The sequence below is a fragment of the Pimephales promelas genome, chromosome 25, assembly GCF_988280905.1.
Source record: "Pimephales promelas chromosome 25, fPimPro1.hap1.1, whole genome shotgun sequence".
NCBI lineage: Eukaryota > Metazoa > Chordata > Actinopteri > Cypriniformes > Leuciscidae > Pimephales > Pimephales promelas.
In genome coordinates this window covers 4,816,743-4,839,246 of record NC_142793.1, presented here as the reverse complement: position 1 = coordinate 4,839,246, position 22,504 = coordinate 4,816,743, and the positions used below count along the sequence as shown (strand labels likewise).

Below are 22,504 nucleotides of genomic sequence, written 5' to 3'. Positions count from 1 at the left end.
ATAAAAAGTTTTTTTTTTTTTTTTTAATGATCGATTGTTTCGCTTGATAAGGCCCTTATTCATCATCTGGAATCATTTAAAGCCCTTTGAACAGTTTGCAGTGAAACTGTCTTTTGGACCAGAACCGTTTGGTTCCCATTGTCCATTATATGGAGAAAAATCCTGGAATGTTTTCATCAAAAACCTTAATTTCTTTTCGACTGAAGAAAGAATGACATGGGGGTGAGTAAATTATCTGCAAAAGTTTTATTTATTTATTTATTTATTTATTTTTAAAAAGTGAACTACTCCTTTTATGTAATTGTTGTTTACCCGGTAGGCCCCGCCTGTCGTCACATAAGCACCGGAAGTTCACAGGGTGACGTCTAAAGCGTCGATTCCCAGCCCTACTACGGTTAAGGCAGCGGAAACAGGTATGATGACTAGAAAGTGCCAGAAACAGCCAGAGAAACTGATCCAAACATGACATTTCAGAGTTTTATTTACAGCTAACAGATGCCAGACGGATCGTCGAGCATCACGGGTCAGATATAAAGACCGTCTGACGAGTTTATGAAACTGTTAGTCCTGTTCTATCCAATACGTAGCTGAAGCAGATTAGCTTCCATGCTAATGTTGTGAAATAATCAACTGTTCTGGAAATATTAACACTTATTTCAAAGAATTATAAACATTTAGCATTTAATTCGACGGAATGGGGTTAAAACATACCAGATAACATTATATATTGCATTTAATTCTAGCTATAGAGTCTGTTGCGTGTTGTGTCTACGTGTCCTAAGATCTGTCAGACTGCATTCATACACAGTTTGGACTCGAATGAAAAACAGGCCTGAGTCCTGATAAGTGTTTGTTTTTAAGAGGAGTTTAAATACGCCTGTGATCTGTAAAAGGACACTGGTTCCCCCTGGACTCCCAGTAAGCAGACTGTGCAGAGGAACGCAGTGTGAGCCGAGAGGAGCGTCGGTCAATCGGTCAGAATGCCTCTGCTGTTTCTGGAGCGCTTCCCCTGGCCCAGCTTACACACATACACTGCCCTGAGCACTGTTCTGCTGGCTGGGACCATCTTGAGTGCCTACAGCTCGGTCAGAGACTCAGAGGACTCCTCTCCTTTGGCTGGAGACTCACCCAGCGGCTCTGATGAGGAGATCAAGCTGGATCCGCTGGAGAACTTGGGGAACATGGCCACCAGTGTGCTTGTTTATCTCATCACGGACACCCTGTTTGTCTGGGTATGTGGGACTAGCTTGAAAACACACCAGTATGGAGTGAGGATGTTTTTATTTTAAAGAAGCTGTCGTTTTCCCCACAGGTGATGGTGAACACGGCGTGCTGCATCCTCATGTTGATCGCTAAAGTGATCCAGTGCATTGTGTTCGGCCCGCTGAGAGTGAGTGAGAAACAGGTAGGAATCATTCACCTCCACATCTACTGTGTCAGGAAATACACACACAGCCAGCTTTTGCCGCGACACTTATATAAGGAAGATCTTCATAACAAACATCCTCGACATCTTCTTGAGTTCTTTTGTCAGTTCCATATACATAATATAGAATAAAATATAGGTCATGTCATGGTTTTATTTATTTTAAGTTCATTTTCTGTGATGAAATGTCTTTTTGTTGTTTGTCAAAACCAATGTCTGGAGAGTCGAATGGATAGAATTTTAGTATTTACATATTCAAATAAGTTTATTTTTCTTAGAGGTGCTATATATAACTTTTCTTCTAAAATGAATCCTTTTGTTATTGCATGTGTGTTAAGTGGTTGTAATCACACATTACAATGATCCATTTGTCAGGTTTTGCTGTTATCTCTGAAGGCCAGTATTCCTATTTCTATGTGAAGTCTCCGGGTCGGATTTTCTGCGAAATCCATCGGATGTGACGTGCATGTGCGCTCTCGAGCCTCTCTCCTTTATCTAGTCTATGTGACTATATAACAACAAATTTTGCTGGACGATAAATTGTCCAAGAAATGATTGCGATAAACGATAATATTTCTGATTATACGTTCTGAGACCATTTACATCTAAAATAATGATAATGGCTTAATAATGCAGGTACACCTTTTCAAACATCAACTTTTATTTCTAAAGACTATTTAACACTGAAAATGGAAAACATTTTAAATAGCCACAATAAATGAACAAAACAACCAAAAACTATAAAAGCAGTGTATCTGTTAACACAAAATGCACTTGAATAAATACCAAAAAACAATAAATTAAATGGATGTAAACAAAACCCGACCATACAGTGGTGTGAATAAGTGTTTGCCCCCATGCTAAAGTTGCCTAAAAAGAGGAATAAAAAAATCATCTTTTGGATGTTGATCTTAATGCCTTAATTAAAAAAATGAGGAAAACTCCAACCTTTAAGAACACTAATTTTCTTTGTGAATGAATAATGTATCATAAATAAATAAATGTTTTTCCTTAAAATTCAGGGTGCATAAGTCAGGACACCCGTATGTTAAATTCCCATAGAGTCAGGCAGATTTTTATTTTTAAAAGCCAGTTATTTCATGGATCCAGGATAATATGCATCCTGATAAAGTTCCCTTGGCCTTTGGAATTAAAATATCCCCACATCATCACACACCTTCCACCACACCTAGAGATTGGCATGGTTTTACTTCAGTTAGCCTAATAGCTGGTTTGATTTGCATTGAAAGATGATCTTATGGAAAGTACCCCATGCCAATCTCTAGGTGTGGTGGAAGGTGTGTGATGATGTGGGGATATTTTAATTCCAAAGGCCAAGGGAACTTTATCAGGATGCATATTATCCTGGATCCATGAAATAACTGGCTTTTAAAAATAAAAATCTGCCTGACTCTATGGGAATTTAACATAGGGGTGCCCAGACTTATGCACCCTGTATTTTAAGGAAAAACATTTATTTATTTATGATACATTATTCATTCACAAAGAAAATGTGTGTCCTTAAAGGTTGGAGTTTTCCTCATTTTTCTAATTAAGGCATTAAGATCAATATCCAAAAGATGATTTTTTTATTCCTCTTTTTAGGCAACTTTAGCATGGGGGCAAACACTTATTCACACCACTGTACCCTACCCTAAATTATTGTTATTAAAGCATTAACATACAAACCACTGTTAAATTTATCATAAAAGCAAGCAGCTACTGTGCATGGTCTGGCATGACTGAATGCGCTCCCTTAATAATTCCTAAAAAGCTGACAGTTCATCGCGATCTCGCACATCTGTTATCATCAATGAAGCTGACTGCACAATCAATCTTTCATAATATCCACACTTTGTTTGTTATAATTAGAGGATTTGAAAACATACAGAATTCATCACTGAACTAAAAGTCCGATTTGAGCGGTGAGGGGAGGAATCTTAAATGCTTCTGATTGGCCATTGCGTTGAAGAAATCAACACATTGAGCTACATGTGATTGGCTACATCGCTCAACGCTGCAAACGCGTTATAAATAGAAACTCTTGCTTATAAATCGTCTATTTTGTTTTAGCTGTTCTTGTTGCTTTTCTGCAACAGATGAATAAAAATCTATTAGTTTTCAAATGCTTTATTCATAGATATTTCTAGTTTGCGAGAGTCCCGCAAATCGTTTTATTCTCCCGCAACACGCACAAACAGAGTGCATTATATCGCCCGCGATCGCACTTGGCCATCAAGTCTAGTGCCGCGCCGCACTCAATTTGTGTTGGAGGATAGTGTCGGGTCGGGTTGGGTCAAGTTCGGGCTCAGGCAGAGAATCTGAGCTCTAGTTCACGCTAAGGAATGGAGAGTTGTCATCCAGAGAGAGAGAGACGAGGAAAACAAACAAACAAGCATGCAAGGCGTTGTCACGTCCGTAAACATTACCGAGCTCATTTTTTTATTTTTCGATTAATCGATTTATCGACTAGCGTGACAGGCCTACTGATAACACCAAAAAACTCCTGCCTCCGGCTAGTGTTGTCACGATACCAAAATTATTGTTTCGATATCGATACCAAGTCAAGTATTGCGATTTCGATACTTTTTCCGATACTTTTCCTGAAAAGGAAAAGTATTTCTTACAAGGCGTTTCACATGCACCTCCTTTGCGTAGATCTGTGCTCTTTAAATGCTGTACTAACCTAGTCTAAATAAATCAGACAAACATGCACATGCTCTGATTATAATCATATAGCCTAAGCCTATTGATCATTTTAGCTGATGTTTTGTATGCTTTATTTTAGCAGCTTGCAAATTGTTTATGCTATCTATGAAAGTTGGGGTGAAAGTTGTACAGCTATTGCTGATTGTGAAAGAAAAATAAATAGTTAGTGAAATGTCTTATGCTAGATAACACCACAAATGGGGTGGTGATGGCACAGTGGATAAGACACATGCCTTTGGTGTGAGACTCTGGTTCGAATCCACTGCGAGACACCAATGTGTCCCTGAGCAAGACACTTAACCCCTAGTTGGGGTTATTCCTCTGGCATATAGTAATTGTAAGTCGCTTTGAATAAAAGCGTCAGCTAAATGAATAAATGTAAATGTAACGTTATAAATGTCTATTTCAAATAAATGCTTTTCTTTTAATTTCGTATTCATCAAATAATCTGATTTCCCAGATTGAGGCCTCAAAAACATAAGCAAACCGTACCTACACCTTGTGACCAGTAGTGTATGTTCCTGTAAATTGTAAAAGTCTGCAGGTTTATCACATGATTTCAGCTGTGTTTTCTGTGTTCTGGCTCTTCTCTGTTGACCAGCATCTGAAAGATAAGTTCTGGAACTTCATCTTCTACAAGTTCATCTTCATCTTCGGCGTGCTGAACGTGCAGCGGGTGGACGAGGTGGTGCTGTGGTGTCTGTGGTTCTCCATGCTCATCTTCCTGCATCTGATGGTGCAGCTCTGCAAAGACCGCTTTGAATACGTGAGAACACATCTACACCACATCAACACACACATGTTCAGAGATCTGTAGTAGTGCTGTTTGACTCACTCATTCATGTACTCGTTTACTTTACACTACATCATTTCAGCAGGTACTGTTTTTCTAAACATTGCTTTAACCAGCAATATAATCCAAGAGATATGTCACTCTGAAATTGTAAGATAATCAGTATAATTAAGACCTTTATGTATATTTTTATTTGATGTAAATACTACCTACCTTTCCTACTTCCTTCCTTTCTTCCTTCATTTTATGTTCTTATTAACTTCCTTCCTTCTCTCTCTCCTTCCTCTGCTCTTATTTACTTCCTTCATTCCTCCTCCCTCTCCTTCATCTGCTCTTATTTACTTCCTTCTCTCTCTCCTTCCTCTGCTCTTATTTACTTACTTCCTTCTCTCTCTCTTTCATCTGCTCTTATTTCCTTCCTTCTCTCTCTCGTTCCTCTGCTCTTATTTACTTCCTTCATTCCTCCTCTCTCTCCTTCATCTGCTCTTATTTCCTTCCTTCTCTCTCTCGTTCATCTGCTCTTATTTACTTCCTTCATTCCTCCTCTCTCTCCTTCATCTGCTCTTATTTACTTCCTTTTTTCTCTCGTTCCTCTGCTCTTATTTATTTACTTCCTTCTCTCTCTCCTTCCTCTGCTCTTATTTACTTCCTTTCTTCTCTCTCTCTCTCCTTCATCTGCTCTTATTTACTTCCTTCTCTCTCTCGTTCCTCTGCTCTTATTTACTTCCTTCTCTCTCTCCTTCCTCTGCTCTTATTTACTTCCGTCTCTCTCTCCTTCATCTGCTCTTATTTACTTCCTTCTCTCTCTCCTTCCTCTGCTCTTATTTACTTCCTTCCTTCTCTCTCTCCTTCCTCTGCTCTTATTTATTTACTTCCTTCTCTCTCTCCTTCCTCTGCTCTTATTTACTTCCTTCTCTCTCTCTCCTTCATCTGCTCTTATTTACTTCCTTCTCTCTCTCCTTCCTCTGCTCTTATTTACTTCCTTCCTTCTCTCTCTCCTTCCTCTGCTCTTATTTATTTACTTCCTTCTCTCTCTCCTTCATCTGCTCTTATTTACTTCCTTCTCTCTCTCGTTCCTCTGCTCTTATTTACTTACTTCCTTCTCTCTCTCCTTCCTCTGCTCTTATTTATTTACTTCCTTCTCTCTCTCCTTCCTCTGCTCTTATTTACTTCCTTCTCTCTCCTTCATCTGCTCTTATTTACTTCCTTCTCTCTCTCCTTCCTCTGCTCTTATTTACTTCCTTCCTTCTCTCTCTCCTTCCTCTGCTCTTATTTATTTACTTCCTTCTCTCTCTCCTTCCTCTGCTCTTATTTACTTCCTTGCTTCTCTCTCTCCTTCATCTGCTCTTATTTACTTCCTTCTCTCTCTCGTTCCTCTGCTCTTATTTACTTACTTCCTTCTCTCTCTCCTTCCTCTGCTCTTATTTATTTACTTCCTTCTCTCTCTCCTTCCTCTGCTCTTATTTACTTCCTTCTCTCTCCTTCATCTGCTCTTATTTACTTCCTTCTCTCTCTCCTTCCTCTGCTCTTATTTACTTCCTTCCTTCTCTCTCTCCTTCCTCTGCTCTTATTTATTTACTTCCTTCTCTCTCTCCTTCCTCTGCTCTTATTTACTTCCTTGCTTCTCTCTCTCCTTCATCTGCTCTTATTTACTTCCTTCTCTCTCTCGTTCCTCTGCTCTTATTTACTTACTTCCTTCTCTCTCTCCTTCCTCTGCTCTTATTTATTTACTTCCTTCTCTCTCTCCTTCCTCTGCTCTTATTTACTTCCTTCCTTCTCTCTCTCTCTCCTTCATCTGCTCTTATTTACTTCCTTCTCTCTCTCGTTCCTCTGCTCTTACTTACTTCCTTCTCTCTCTCCTTCCTCTGCTCTTATTTATTTCCTTCCTTCTCTCTCCTTCATCTGCTCTTATTTACTTCCTTCTCTCTCTCCTTCCTCTGCTCTTATTTATTTACTTCCTTCTCTCTCTCCTTCATCTGCTCTTATTTACTTCCTTCCTTCTCTCTCTCGTTCCTCTGCTCTTATTTACTTCCTTCTCTCTCTCGTTCCTCTGCTCTTATTTACTTCCTTCTCTCTCTCCTTCCTCTGCTCTTATTTACTTCCTTCTCTCTCTCTCTCCTTCATCTGCTCTTATTTATTTACTTCCTTCCTCTCCTCTTATTTACTTCCTTCTCTCTCTCCTTCCTCTGCTCTTATTTACTTCCTTCCTTCTCTCTCTCCTTCATCTGCTCTTATTTACTTACTTCTCTCTCTCGTTCCTCTGCTCTTATTTACTTACTTCCTTCTCTCTCTCCTTTCTCTGCTCTTATTTATTTACTTCCTTCTCTCTCTCCTTCCTCTGCTCTTATTTACTTCCTTCCTTCTCTCTCTCTCTCGTTCCTCTGCTCTTACTTACTTCCTTCTCTCTCTCCTTCCTCTGCTCTTATTTACTTCCTTCCTTCTCTCTCTCCTTCATCTGCTCTTATTTACTTCCTTCTCTCTCTCCTTCCTCTGCTCTTATTTATTTACTTCCTTCTCTCTCTCCTTCCTCTGCTCTTATTTACTTCCTTCCTTCTCTCTCTCTCCTTCATCTGCTCTTATTTACTTCCTTCTCTCTCTCGTTCCTCTGCTCTTATTTACTTACTTCCTTCTCTCTCTCCTTCCTCTGCTCTTATTTATTTACTTCCTTCTCTCTCTCCTTCCTCTGCTCTTATTTACTTCCTTCCTTCTCTCTCTCTCTCCTTCATCTGCTCTTATTTACTTCCTTCTCTCTCTCCTTCCTCTGCTCTTATTTACTTCCTTCTCTCTCTCCTTCCTCTGCTCTTATTTATTTACTTCCTTCCTCTCCTCTTATTTACTTCCTTCTCTCTCTCCTTCCTCTGCTCTTATTTACTTCCTTCCTTCTCTCTCTCCTTCATCTGCTCTTATTTACTTACTTCTCTCTCTCGTTCCTCTGCTCTTATTTATTTACTTCCTTCTCTCTCTCCTTCCTCTGCTCTTATTTACTTCCTTCCTTCTCTCTCTCTCTCGTTCCTCTGCTCTTACTTACTTCCTTCTCTCTCTCCTTCCTCTGCTCTTATTTACTTCCTTCCTTCTCTCTCTCCTTCATCTGCTCTTATTTACTTCCTTCTCTCTCTCCTTCCTCTGCTCTTATTTATTTACTTCCTTCTCTCTCTCCTTCCTCTGCTCTTATTTACTTCCTTCTCTCTCTCTCTCCTTCCTCTGCTCTTATTTATTTACTTCCTTCTCTCTCTCGTTCCTCTGCTCTTATTTACTTCCTTCCTTCTCTCTCTCCTTCATCTGCTCTTATTTACTTCCTTCTCTCTCTCGTTCCTCTGCTCTTATTTACTTACTTCCTTCTCTCTCTCCTTCCTCTGCTCTTATTTATTTACTTCCTTCTCTCTCTCCTTCCTCTGCTCTTATTTACTTCCTTCCTTCTCTCTCTCTCTCCTTCATCTGCTCTTATTTACTTCCTTCTCTCTCTCCTTCCTCTGCTCTTATTTACTTCCTTCCTTCTCTCTCTCCTTCATCTGCTCTTATTTACTTACTTCTCTCTCTCGTTCCTCTGCTCTTATTTACTTACTTCCTTCTCTCTCTCCTTCCTCTGCTCTTATTTATTTACTTCCTTCTCTCTCTCCTTCCTCTGCTCTTATTTACTTCCTTCCTTCTCTCTCTCTCTCGTTCCTCTGCTCTTACTTACTTCCTTCCTTCTCTCTCTCCTTCCTCTGCTCTTATTTACTTCCTTCCTTCTCTCTCTCCTTCATCTGCTCTTATTTACTTCCTTCTCTCTCTCCTTCCTCTGCTCTTATTTATTTACTTCCTTCTCTCTCTCCTTCCTCTGCTCTTATTTACTTCCTTCCTTCTCTCTCTCCTTCATCTGCTCTTATTTACTTCCTTCTCTCTCTCGTTCCTCTGCTCTTATTTACTTACTTCCTTCTCTCTCTCCTTCCTCTGCTCTTATTTATTTACTTCCTTCTCTCTCTCCTTCCTCTGCTCTTATTTACTTCCTTCCTTCTCTCTCTCTCTCCTTCATCTGCTCTTATTTACTTCCTTCTCTCTCTCCTTCCTCTGCTCTTATTTACTTCCTTCCTTCTCTCTCTCTCCTTCATCTGCTCTTATTTACTTCCTTCTCTCTCTCCTTCATCTGCTCTTATTTACTTACTTCTCTCTCTCGTTCCTCTGCTCTTATTTACTTACTTCCTTCTCTCTCTCCTTCCTCTGCTCTTATTTATTTACTTCCTTCTCTCTCTCCTTCCTCTGCTCTTATTTACTTCCTTCCTTCTCTCTCTCTCTCGTTCCTCTGCTCTTACTTACTTCCTTCTCTCTCTCCTTCCTCTGCTCTTATGTACTTCCTTCCTTCTCTCTCTCCTTCATCTGCTCTTATTTACTTCCTTCTCTCTCTCCTTCCTCTGCTCTTATTTATTTACTTCCTTCTCTCTCTCCTTCATCTGCTCTTATTTACTTCCTTCTCTCTCTCCTTCATCTGCTCTTATTTACTTCCTTCCTTCTCTCTCTCGTTCCTCTGCTCTTATTTACTTCCTTCTCTCTCTCCTTCCTCTGCTCTTATTTACTTCCTTCTCTCTCTCCTTCATCTGCTCTTATTTACTTCCTTCTCTCTCTCGTTCCTCTGCTCTTATTTACTTCCTTCTCTCTCTCCTTCCTCTGCTCTTATTTATTTACTTCCTTCTCTCTCTCCTTCCTCTCCTCTTATTTACTTCCTTCCTTGCTTCCTTTGTTTCTGTCCTTCCTTACTTTCTTCCTTATTTCCCTTCATTTTCTTGCTTCTTTCCCTCTCTCCACTCTTTCCTTTCTTAATTTCCTTTATTTCACTTTCTTATTTACTCCCTACCTTCCTTACCTTCTTCCCTTTTCCTTCCTTCCATTACTCTTATTTACGTCATCCCTTCCTTCCTTCCCTCCTTCCCTCCTATTGTTTGTACTTGCATCTCTCCATCCTTCTCCTATTCCCTCTTCCTCTGGGGAGAGTTGCTGATACACTGTTGTTTGTCCCGCCAGCTCTCGTTCTCTCCCACGACCCCGATGGGCAGTCACGTGCGCGTGTTGTCTCTGCTGGTGTCTGTGCTGCTGTGCTGTGGGGGTCTAGCTGTGCTCTGCGCTGTAGTCGGGCATCTTCACAGCATGCACACTGTGGCCTTCATGGCAGCGGAGGTGAGAAAACTCTACAATCCTCTTTAGCAACTGAAGAGTACATTCCCTCTTTGGTTTTCCCTCTTTCTCTACACTCTGAAAGTAGGCATGATATGGAAGAAGTCGTGATGGTCTCTCCACAAAAAAGATGTAGATTTAGCAATGACTGTAGACTTGATTTTGTCCATGGGTAATTGATTGGATGTTTGCTATTGGGGAGTCTTGTGTGTGTAACAGCTAATTGATATGAATGATTAAATATTAAAACAGCACATTAACTTTACAAAACAATAATGATGTGCAGTAATAAATGCTACCAGGGCTTGACATTAAATATTTTGCTTACCATCCACTGTGGCTAGTGGTTTTCTATAGTTAATTAGCATTTAATCAATGTTTTCACTGGCTACAATTTTGACATTGATACCTTAAGGAAAAACTGCCATATATTTCTTAAATATTTTCTCATATTTTGGCAGCAGGATTATTAGGCTAGACCTATCACACTGATCCATTATACTGTTACACATCTTTCTCAACTGTTCACTTAAAACACAACTGTCTGTTTACGTGAATACTTGCCAAGACCGGCATTTTATGTGTATTTGACTGTTTCAGCCCAGTAAGCAGCGGAAAATAACTAAATTTAGTGCTGAGATGCCGCTTTGTGCGCATACTTTGAGCGTGAGCTCAAAGTCTGCAGGAATGAGTATAATAATGCGCAATACTTGCAAACCCACGCCAAAATTCAAGCCCTGTAACAGCAAGTGAGTGAGGGGAGGTAGGTTTGTGTCACTCGCTGCCGGAGAGATCATGAGAGAAAGAAATCTCTCTCTCACACATGATATTTCAGTATTATTCAGTATCAGATTCAGATATTTCTGTATCGATATCCATCGAAAAAAAAAAATTTTACAACACTACATTGCACTTATTTTACATTTAATCAGTTTGTTATTTCGGATGTCTTTTTTATATTCTAAAATTAAAAAATGTATTGTATATAAAATTCAAGCCACCAAAGTGGCTAGTAGGAGTGACTGCATTACACGTTACTGCTGAAACACACACACATTTGGCAGGTTGGCGGGTGTTTATGTCAAGCCCTGAATACTGCAATATTCGATAAAATGATATTATGCCCACTTGAAGTAACCCTAAGCTTTGTCTCCTGTCCTGCAGTGTTTGCTGGTGACCGTACGCACAGGACACGTCATCATACGGTGTGTGTTTGCTCCGTTAAGAAAGCCATCAGCTTTGCTCAATGTGATTAGCAGAAGCATGTGTCTGAGGGTTTTGATCTGTAATGTACAGGTACTCCATTCACCTGTGGGACCTGAACCACCAGGGCACCTGGGAGAACAAGAGCTCATACATCTACTACACTGACTTCATCATGGAGTTGACCATCCTCTGCCTGGACCTGATGCATCACATCCATATGCTGGTGAGCTCAGTGCTGTGTAGCGGTCATGTGACTGGCTCATAGTGATGGATGAATTTGGTCTGACTGGACTCTTATTGAGACTGTTTAACATAATTGTAAGCAGCTTCTTACTTATCAGTGAACATTATGTTCCTGATTTCACATGTTTGCGGCCTGGTGTTTGAGAGTTTTTGAACAAATCCTAGTACCTTTTATGATCATGTGTTGTTGTTGTTCATTCCCTCGCAGCTCTTTGGGAACATCTGGTTGTCCATGGCTAGTCTTGTGATCTTTATGCAGCTGCGGTATCTCTTCCACGAGGTGCAGCGAAGGATTCGCCGCCACAAAAACTACTTGCGTGTTATTGACAATATGGAATCCAGGTGAGGATCTTAAAGCTTTTCAGACTGACTTTCAAATTTCAAATTCAAAGCCTGTAGAAACGCATCTTTTAATAAGCACAACATCTAAATAAAGGTGCTAAAGTATGGCAAAGCTCAGGGCTGGTAACCAGAAGTTACATGAGCTATCAGCATTGTGCCCTTGATAAGAGATTTTACCTTTAATGAGTTTGTAAAATGAATGCTTATTTACATTAATATAGTTAAGCATAACTCTGCGAATCTCACAGAAACTCAAAAAAAAAAAAAAATGAAATTAGATTTTGCAAAGTAAAGAAAACAAACCCTTTTTGTGGACCAATAACATTATTGTTGTAATTCTTAATGACAGCTAAGCACCCCAACACACACACACACACACACATCTACACATACACATATTTAATCTCGGTGAATCCTGTGGTTGTTGTTAATAACAGTTTATAATACCATAACAGGAATTAATAACAAGAAATAATTGTTACTGTAATTGAATATATAATTGTGTTAATAGCAACAATAAATCAATTTTAATTATTTAAAAAGTAAAATCAAAGTTTTTTTTTTGTTTTTTTAAAGAAATTAATACTTTTATTCAGCAAGGACACATTAAATTAATCAAAAGTGCCAATAAAGACCTTTACATTCTTACAAATAATATTTCAAATTAATTGTTATTTTGACCTTTCTGTTCATTAAAGAATCCCGAGGGGCTTAAATGATATAATCGTTACTGCAAAAATATCAAGCAGCAAAAACATTGCATCTTATGATTCACATATCATCATATTAGAATGATTTTTGAAGGATCACGTGACACCTGAAGACTGGAGCTTACGGGAATCACAGGATTTCAAAATATATTCACAAACATTACTGTTTTACTGTACTCTTCCCTGACACCTTAACCCACCCTTAAGCCTCCCCTTTCCACCAAACCTGTTCCTGAACTTCCCTGTATCCACCTCAATAACAGCACTAGTGTATTGCAATACAACAACATGAACACAATAAATAGCCTTCGAGTGTATCAAATGGTTGAATGTGCCATGACTCAGCCTGCTGCATTGGCTGATAGAAACCAGAGCTTGTGTGCTGACATGAAACGTCTCCTTGTGTGCAGGTTTGCTGTGGCAACGCCTGAAGAGCTGTTGGCTAATAACGATGACTGTGCGATCTGCTGGGATTCAATGACTAGCGCGCGCAAGCTGCCCTGTGGACATCTCTTCCACAAGTGAGCCACAGATGTAACTTGCCAGCGCTCTCGCTTTAACAGTTGAAACATTGTTAATCTGATAATTTCTTGTTTATGTCCAGTTCGTGTCTGCGCTCTTGGCTGGAGCAGGACACATCCTGTCCCACGTGCCGCATGTCTCTGAACATCAGCGAAGGCGTGCGAGAGCGAGAGGAGGGCCAGAGGGAGGCGCTGGATGAGAACATGCCTGCTGGGCCGGGAGCAGAGGCCCGACCACACATCAACCAGCACAATCACTTCTTCCACTTTGATGGTGAGACCTCTCTATACATAATCATGCAGAATCCGAACCCTTTGCTGAGAGGAAGCTGTAGAAATCACTCTTTCACATCTTTATCATATTCCAGTGTTTCCCCTATATGCTTTGTGGGGGGGCGGCCCGCAGACTAAATCCAGTCATAATAACGGAATTTACTGTATAACGTGGAATTTCACCAAATTTGTCATTTTTCTAAGGAATAAATAGAGAGCAGTTCAGTACACATGAAATCTAATCGCGATGTAGACTGGTGTGTGTGAATATTAAACCACCAAGACTATTTAAACATGAATCCGGCATGTTCTGTGTGAATGAAAGGTTGAAGCACGTGTGAAGACACACACTGAAGCACGTGTGACGCTTGCGCTCACAGACACAAATACATGAACCAGGGCTCCAGACTAACTTTTTTTACTAGGAGCGCTGTTGCCCCTGACTGAATATTTTAGGAGCGCAAGCAGAAAATTTAGGGGCACACCTTAAATCAGCTTGCAATGAAATTATTCACATTTCCCCCAAAATTACTGTAATACTGACAAATTCTTTAATAATAAATAGACTTAACATTATGATATGCTGTTTTATTTTAAGTTCAGAGGGCTCCAGACTCAAAGTTGAGGGCAGCATCACCTCAAATGAGAACTCACAGCGAGTTCTACTACAAAAAATAAAAAAAAATTCTGGTAGCACTAGGGCTGACAATAAATCACTAAGCTTAATTTAGGGTGTAGATGAAATTAACTGTAGTTATTATCATTTATAATGTCTTAATATTAATTAATAAAAGTAGTGAAAATATGTATTTTTGAAAATAGCCAATAAACATCCTGTTTATAATGTTATTATTATTTTTTTTTTTAAGTGTTAAAATAAGAGTTTTCCAACATCTTAAAATTTTTCGTTTTAGGACAATCTTAAAAAAAAATGTGTTGGTAATCACATAAAAAAATACAAAAAAATAAAACATTTATATTGATATTATTGAAGTGCTGGGAAAGTAGTAGGCTATTTGTAAGCATTTGACTATTTCTTACACATTATCATATTTATGGTTAGAGTTAACTTACTAGGCTACATTAACCTAAATCCATGGTTCTGCTGATTTGTGGACTGAAAGCCTTCTGTAAGTGTTTCTCCTGGTTTCCACGTCAGCGCTGTTTGATCTGATATGGTTTATAACAGAACTCTGCGCCGAATCGGAGTGTTTCTCACTGGATCTCGTGGTGTTGATGTTATTAATTCTGAGGCGAATTCAATTGATTTCTTCACTGGATCTCCTAGCAACAGTGTTGTGTGAGCAAGATCGGCCCACGACTGGCAAGTTCGGGGCTTTATTTTGTCAATGGTTCGGATCGCTGCTGCTGCTCCACGGTCCTAATCAAATATATGAGTGGCATATTTTCGTTCCACTTTCATTTTGTTTGCATTCGTTGCTAGGTAACGACTAACGAGTCGATAGATCGCTGATTGCTCAGACGCACATCAGGTTGTGATATTTGTCTCCGTCTCCTTCCCACAGACGTTTACGCGCGCTATTCTTGTCACGGATTCATTGACGCGCTCCTTCCACGCTTTTAACGTGTGGCAAATTTACTGGTCGCACATGTGCGACTGGATGTAAAATTCAGTCGCACACTCTCAAATTTTGGTCGCAAAATGCGACCATTTGGTCGCAGTCTGGAGCCCTGTGAACTTCCTCTCCTGGCTCTAGATCCACTCTGAAAGTCACTTAGTTATCTTCTAACCACTTTATTTATGAAAAACTATCATCATGACAAACACACAGAAACTCAAAAGGTCTTCACGGCAACCCGTCAAAATAAGTTCGATTTAACTTGACAGAAATATATAACTGTTGTACAGTAGTAGAATTTAGATCTGTCCCAATGTAATAATACAAACACGCATCAAAATAAATTATCAGTAATACTTAATTTTTTAAGGAATAATGCATTTCTTCCATGTTAAAATTTTAACTTTAAAGCTCATTGTGCAGCACTTTGTTTGACAAAGTTTATTTAATTTCATATGATTAATGATAAAATTTGTTTTTTTATTTATTTTATTTCCAGAAAAAAACACAACACAGAAATAGTGTGATTGTTTTTCATAGATTTTTTTTTTATGTTGTATTAGTTTATAATACAGGTCCTTCTAAAAAAATTTGCATATTATGATAAAGTTAATTATTTTCCATAATGTAATGATAAAAATTAAACTTTCATGTATTTTAGATTCATTGCACTCCAGCTGAAATATTTCAGGCCTTTTATTGTTTTAATACTGATGATTTTGGCATACAGCTCATGAAAACCCCACATTCCTGTCTCAAAAAATAAGCATATCATGAAAAGTTTCTCTAAACGAACTATTGACCTGATCATCTGAATCAACTAATTAACTCTAAACACCTGCAAAAGATTCCTGAGGCTTTTAAAAAACTCCCAACCTGTTTCATTACTCAAAACCGCAATCATGGGTACGACTGCCGACCTGACTGCTGTCCAGAAGGCCATCATTGACACCCACAAGAGGGTAAGCAAGAGTGAAATTTATGAACAAATGGGCTGTTCCCAGAGTGCTGTATCAAGGCACCTCAGTGGGAAGTCTGTGGGAAGGAAAAGGTGTGGCAAAAAACGCTGCACAATGTGAAGAAGCGATCGGACCCTGAGGAAGATTGTGGAGAAGGACCGATTCCAGACCTTGGGGGACCTGCGGAAGTAGAAACATCCAGAGCCACCGTGCACAGGTGTGTGCAGAAAATGGTACCTGGCACCTGCTCACAGTGCCAAAACCACTGGTAAATGGTTTACTCACCATGGCATTACTGTGTTCAATTGGCCTGCCAACTCTCCTGACCTGAACCCCATGGAGAATATGTGGGATATTGTGAAGAGAAAGTTGAGAGAAGCAAGACCCAACACTCTGGATGAGCTTAAGGCCGCTATCGAAGCATCCTGGGCCTCCATAACACCTCAGCAGTGCCACAGGCTGATTGCCTCCATGCCACGCCGCATTGAAGCATCATTTCTGCAAAGGGATTCCCGACCAAGTATTGAGTGCATAACTGAACATTATTACTTGAAGGTTGACTTTTTTTTTGTATTAAAAACACTTCTTTTATTGGTCGGATGAAATATGCAATTTTTTTTTTAGATAGGAATTTTGGGTTTTCATGAGCTGTATGCCAAAATCATCAGTATGAAACTTTAATTTTTATCATTACATTATGGAAAATAATGAACTTTATCACAATATGCTAATTTTTTGAGAAGGACCTGTACAAATCAATAGCTGCGTTTCCATTACCCTTTAATTTGCGCAAATTGAAATTGCGAAATGAAAATACGCTCAATGGAAACACGTCAATTTCGCAAAAAAAAATTTACGCTCGCATGAGGAGGTTTTTCAGGCAATTCGAAAAAGTTTTTTTTTTCGCAAAACTGCAATGGAAACTGATTTTGCGCATTTACAGTCACCTGACTTAGAAGACGGAGTGTGTTTTAGGTCCGTGTCCGCAAATAATAATAATAATTATCTTCATTAACCTAAAGGTGCATCCGGAGATTATGTTTTTAGTTATTTTTTCAGATTCATTTATAATAACTCAACTATAGCCTACAGCACTGCGGGAAAAATATCATAAATATCCAGGTTCTAATTTGGCCTTAGAAAACCAGTAAAATCTACTTTTTTTTTTCCCATATTAATTTTGGAATATTTTAAATGTTTTAAAGGGACAAAAAATCAAACAAATATCTGAAAATTCGTTGAGATGTATATAGCGCTGCATTGGTGTGGTCAAACTAAAATGATGGTGTTCAACTTTGCATTTTAAAAATACAACAATCGTTCATTTTTCGTTTTGCAACGACCGTTTGGACATAATACAAGATAGAGTTCTTTATTAAATTCATTTAAAAAAAAAAAAAAAGAAACAATAATTACAGGAATAGCCTCTCTAAACCTCAAAGAAATTCCATCAAGACATCGAAGCAGAAATAAGGGAGAAACACCCAGGAACTCCGTGTCTTTCCCTGCCATTAATGCTTGGAAAACACACCACGTCTCCTTCCTTCCATTAATAAGAATAATAATAATGTCGAGTGCGGATTAATAATAATAATAATGTCGAGTGCGGTGCATGGCTGTGAAATAGGTTATATACCTACCAAAGTCCGTTGCATTATTTTTTTTGAATGACTTAACGCAAGAGGAAAAATAAGACGTTTTAGTCGCATAACATCGGTTAATGGAAATATCGTCATTTCGCAATAGTTTTTTATCGACATTTGGAAAATATCGCAAAAGTTTTGTGCAAATCTGTAATGGAAACGCGCCTAATATCCCACACCCCTATTCAGTCCTGAGCAAGTTGATTCGCCCTGATGTACAACAATGAGCAGAGGTTAGCCAATCATAGCAGAGGTGATCTACACACTGGAGTCTTGTAAATACATTTTAAAAAGCCGGTTTAAATGGATAGTGCAGTCCAAAAAAAAAAAAGTTTCACTGATGAAAATACCCCATTTTTATCATGTCATTGACTTGAAGAGACCTCTAAAACAAACAGACTTCTGGTAGTGAAATATATAATATAAGTCTCGGCTGGTTCGCCCTCAGGGTCCCGCATTGCCAGCTGGCTGCCGAGTTTCTCAGTGGAGGTCATGCACACCACCAACATCCTGGGCATCGCACAGGCCAACAACTCCCAGCTCAATGCCATGGTGAGTCCCTCAGCTGGCGTCACACATGCCCACTACCAGCCTCATCAGTTTCACACAAGTTGCCACGCTATTAACCTGCTTTTCCTTAAATGTCTCAGGCCCATCAGATCCAGGAAATGTTTCCACAAGTCCCTTATCATCTGATCCTGCAGGATTTGCAGCTCACACGCTCTGTAGAGGTCACCACTGATAACATCCTGGAGGGCCGGATACAGGTGCCTTTCCCAACACAGGTGAGGGCGCATCGCTAACAGAAGAGGCATTTTACAGGCTGAAATTATATGTGGTTTGCATTTCAAACTGGGTCGCTCCAGCAGCTCCACATTGCTGAAGGGGAAGTCATTTCTGCACCACTAGCATCACCAAACTGAATTAAAAACCTGATTATTTCCAAAAAAATATACTCCAGAAATTGATCTCTGCCAAAAACCTCCTCCAGATTCACAAACGCTTTGTGAACCTCAGATTTGATAGTTAAATGTGTGTATGTTAATGAATTTGACGCATTCATAAATGTTCCAGATTCGGAATAGTTTTCACATTTAGCTAATTAGTTGGTCAAAATATGTTGTTAAATTGTGTTATCAAGATGCAGTGTCGTCTGAAGAACACCAAACAATTGTTTGTACTACAAAACTGTACAGATTTTACCTGTAAAAATACAGACACTTTCATTAATCTGAAAATTCCCGTCAGAACAAACAATTTACTAAATTAATTCTGTTGGGGTTTCATGAACAAAACCCAGTGTGTTGGGGCCGTTTTGCAACATGCCATGGTTCATTGTCTTTCTAGTCTCCTGTAGATCTATGCTGGCCTGTGTAGTAAAAGTCACTTCTGTTAAGAGTGTGTTTCTGTCTCCCTATACCTCCTCCAGTCTGTGGAGCGCGCACCCCTCCAGGGCAACACTGGACCTGAGGATTCAGCGGGGGCCAGCAGCGGGTCAGAGGTCGCGGCCCCTGAGCCGCAAGACTTCGAGGTTCGTGGGAGCCGCTTCTCCAAGTCTGCGGATGAAAGGCAGAGGATGCTCATGCAGAGGAAGGATGAGCTGCTCCTGAGAGCGCGCAGGTGAGGCTCAGCGGCTCGTCCTGCCGCGCTCCAGTCCGCATCAAACTGTTTTCGCTATCTCTGACATTCACATAAGATTTTTGCGTTTCGCCCCCTGGTGCCAGCCACACAAAACTATCTAAATTGATCATGAAGCAGCTGTTACCTTGATCAAATGAATGAATAATGAATGTAGTGACACTTTCACACTAAACAAATGGCCACCAGTATGTTTATATATCTCACAATTCTGACTTTATATCTCGCAATTCTGACTTTATATCTGGTAATTCTGACTATATATCACGCAATTCTGACTGTCTCGCAATTCTGACTTTATATCTCACAATTCTGACTTTATATCACGCAATTCTGACTTTATATCTTGCAATTCTGACTTTATATCTCGCAATTCTGACTTTATATCTCACAATTCTGACTTTATATCTCGCAATTCTGACTTTATATCTCACAATTCTGACTTTATATCTCGCAATTCTGACTTTATATCTCGCAATTCTGACTTTATATCTCGCAATTCTGACTTTATATCTCACAATTCTGACTTTATATCTCGCAATTCTGACTTTATATCTCGCAATTCTGACTTTATATCTCGCAATTCTGACTTTATATCTCACAATTCTGACTTTATATCTCACAATTCTGACTTTATATCTCGCAATTCTGACTTTATATCTCACAATTCTGACTTTATATCTCGCAATTCTGACTTTATATCTCGCAATTCTGACTTTATATCTCACAATTCTGACTTTATATCTCGCAATTCTGACTTTATATCTCGCAATTCTGACTTTATATCTCACAATTCTGACTTTATATCTCGCAATTCTGACTTTATAACACGCAATTCTGACTTTATATCTCGCAATTCTGACTTTATATCTCGCAATTCTGACTATGTCTCGCAATTCTGACTTTATATCTCACAATTCTGACTTTATATCACGCAATTCTGACTTTATATCTCGCAATTCTGACTTTATATCTCGCAATTCTGACTTTATGTCTCGCAATTCTGACTTTATATCACGCAATTCTGACTGTCTCGCAATTCTGACTTTATATCTCGCAATTCTGACTATATCTCACAATTCTGACTTTATATCACGCAATTCTGACTTTATATCACGCAATTCTGACTTTATATCTCGCAATTCTGACTTTATATCTCGCAATTCTGACTTTATATCTCACAATTCTGACTTTATATCTCACAATTCTGACTATATATCACGCAATTCTGACTATGTCTCGCAATTCTGACTATATCTCGCAATTCTGACTTTATATCTCACAATTCTGACTTTATATCTCGCAATTCTGACTATATCTCGCAATTCTGACTTTATATCTCGCAATTCTGACTTTATATATCACAATTCTGACTTTATATCTCGCAATTCTGACTTTGTATCTCGCAATTCTGACTTTATATCTCTTAATTCTGACTTTATATCACAATTCTGACTTTATATCATGCAATTCTGACTGTCTCACAATTCTGACTTTATATCTCGCAATTCTGACTTTATATCTCGCAATTCTGACTTTATATCACGCAATTCTGACTTTATATCTCGCAATTCTGACTTTATATCTCGCAATTCTGACTTTATATCTCACAATTCTGACTTTATATCATGCAATTCTGACTGTCTCGCAATTCTGACTTTTTATATCTCGCAATTCTGACTTTATATCTCATAATTCTGACTTTATATCTCACAATTCTGACTTTATATCTCGCAATTGCGACTTTATTTCTCACAATTCTGACTTTATATCACGCAATTCTGACTTTATGTCTCGCAATTCTGACTTCATATCTCGCAATTTTGAGATAAAAAGTCGCAATTATTATAAACAAGCTTCCATAATAGCCAGTTGGGTGGCCATATACAGTATAGCTGCACAAAAAGTTATGGTTGCACTCTATTTTACAGTTTGTGCACTTTCAATGTACTTGCAAGTGTACTTGCCTAGAAAGTACGGGGTAGTGTAAGGTAACTACATGGGTTAAGGTTAGGTTCTGGACTAGTACCTAGTTATTACCCAGTTATTGTAATTACTACAATAAGTATGTACACCCAAAACAAGACTGTAAAATTAAGTGCTACCAAAGTTGTTTATATTAACACGACTAATGCTCAGTTTGGCAAATTCTACGTAAAAAATTAATGAATGAATTTATACGTCGAAAATTAATCCTGGTCTGTTATTTGTCAGAGATAGTGAAAAGTCGCCTACCGTATGCAAACTTGAATGATAAATGGGAATGCCCCAAGGCTTTGGCTTGGGTCCTATGAAGTTTGAGTTTTTTTTAAGACACCGTGTTCTCTCTTTGTTAGACGATATCTTCACAAAAAGCCGGATGAAGGGGATGTGTTTTCTTCTGCTGATAATGATGACGCCATGCCCTCGATGGAGGACGAGGACTCTGACTCTGTGACGCTGCGGCGCAGGAGGATGGCGGCCGCTGCGGAGCGACGCATGCAGAGACACGAGCCCTCCCCGTTCTGAGCCCAGCAGACACATGCGTGATGCGTCTGTGAGACAGCCGTGCCGTCACAGAATTTCTGGCTGATCGATGCACATGTGTGCGAGATGCAACTATACAAGTACCCATCAAACATGTCAAATTGTCCATTGGAGTAATATACGGTGCCTTGGTGCACCAGTCAAATTTTGGTAAGCATTAAGTAAAAGGCACATGTAACTTTATCAACGCGGAATCATTTTAAATATCTTCGTACCTGAACAAGTGTGGCTTTGACCGCTGCTCGTTAAATAGAGGATTTCACGAGTTTGAATTTGTTTTTTCTTCTGGAATGCTGCATTCCTTAAGCATCTTTGTACAATTTTAACAGAATTATGTTGCATACTAACAGCTGGACTCAGTCTAGAGCTTAATAGCATGCTAGGGTTGTAATTTCCAGTTTCTTTCTTTATCCAGCAAATATCCACTATTTTGCTACTGGTTACTGAATCGGCCTTTAGGTCGATTTGGGACGATCTCGTGTGCTTACGATAATGCCACCCTGACTCTTAGAGTCTCTGAGGAGAGTGGCTTAGATCCTAGCGTCTGCTCCTGCGCTGGTGTCACAACAAACGCCTCTGTGTGTCACAAGAGGTGTTTGTTTAGTCACATGATCTTGTTTCTCTTGCCATAATGTTGTCATTCAAAGCAGACATGCTTTATATTTAATTTATCAGACACTGAACGTGTGCTGTTGGGAATGTTTCATCCACTTTGAGCTGCAGGAAAGCAGACTGTGATCTGGCCTCCAGTCGGGGTCAACACGTCCTATCCTCAACTTCAGCAAACCGT

The 22,504-nt window shown here is 39.2% G+C and overlaps 1 protein-coding gene across 1 annotated transcript; it reads left to right on the top strand.

Annotated features, from left to right (window-relative positions):
• The first annotated feature begins 324 nt into the window (after positions 1-324).
• amfra (autocrine motility factor receptor a) lies at positions 325-22,499 on the top strand. Its single transcript, XM_039656679.2, has 14 exons — positions 325-413; positions 894-1,232; positions 1,313-1,405; positions 4,737-4,901; positions 9,924-10,076; positions 11,238-11,278; positions 11,370-11,502; positions 11,731-11,864; positions 12,985-13,095; positions 13,179-13,369; positions 17,999-18,102; positions 18,201-18,335; positions 18,980-19,170; positions 21,525-22,499. Exons 2-14 carry the CDS (start codon positions 981-983, stop codon positions 21,694-21,696), a joined length of 1,875 nt encoding a protein of 624 aa, XP_039512613.2. The 5' UTR covers positions 325-413; positions 894-980; the 3' UTR covers positions 21,697-22,499.
• The last annotated feature ends 5 nt before the right edge of the window (positions 22,500-22,504 follow it).

Bases quoted from the DNA above. Each gene is read 5' to 3' on its own strand.
- amfra (XM_039656679.2), top strand. From the start codon at position 981: ATGCCTCTGCTGTTTCTGGAGCGCTTCCCCTGGCCCAGCTTACACACA. The intron at 13,096-13,178 runs GTGAGCCACAGA...GTTTATGTCCAG, and splicing joins TGTGGACATCTCTTCCACAA to TTCGTGTCTGCGCTCTTGGC. The intron at 18,336-18,979 runs GTGAGGGCGCAT...TACCTCCTCCAG, and splicing joins AGGTGCCTTTCCCAACACAG to TCTGTGGAGCGCGCACCCCT.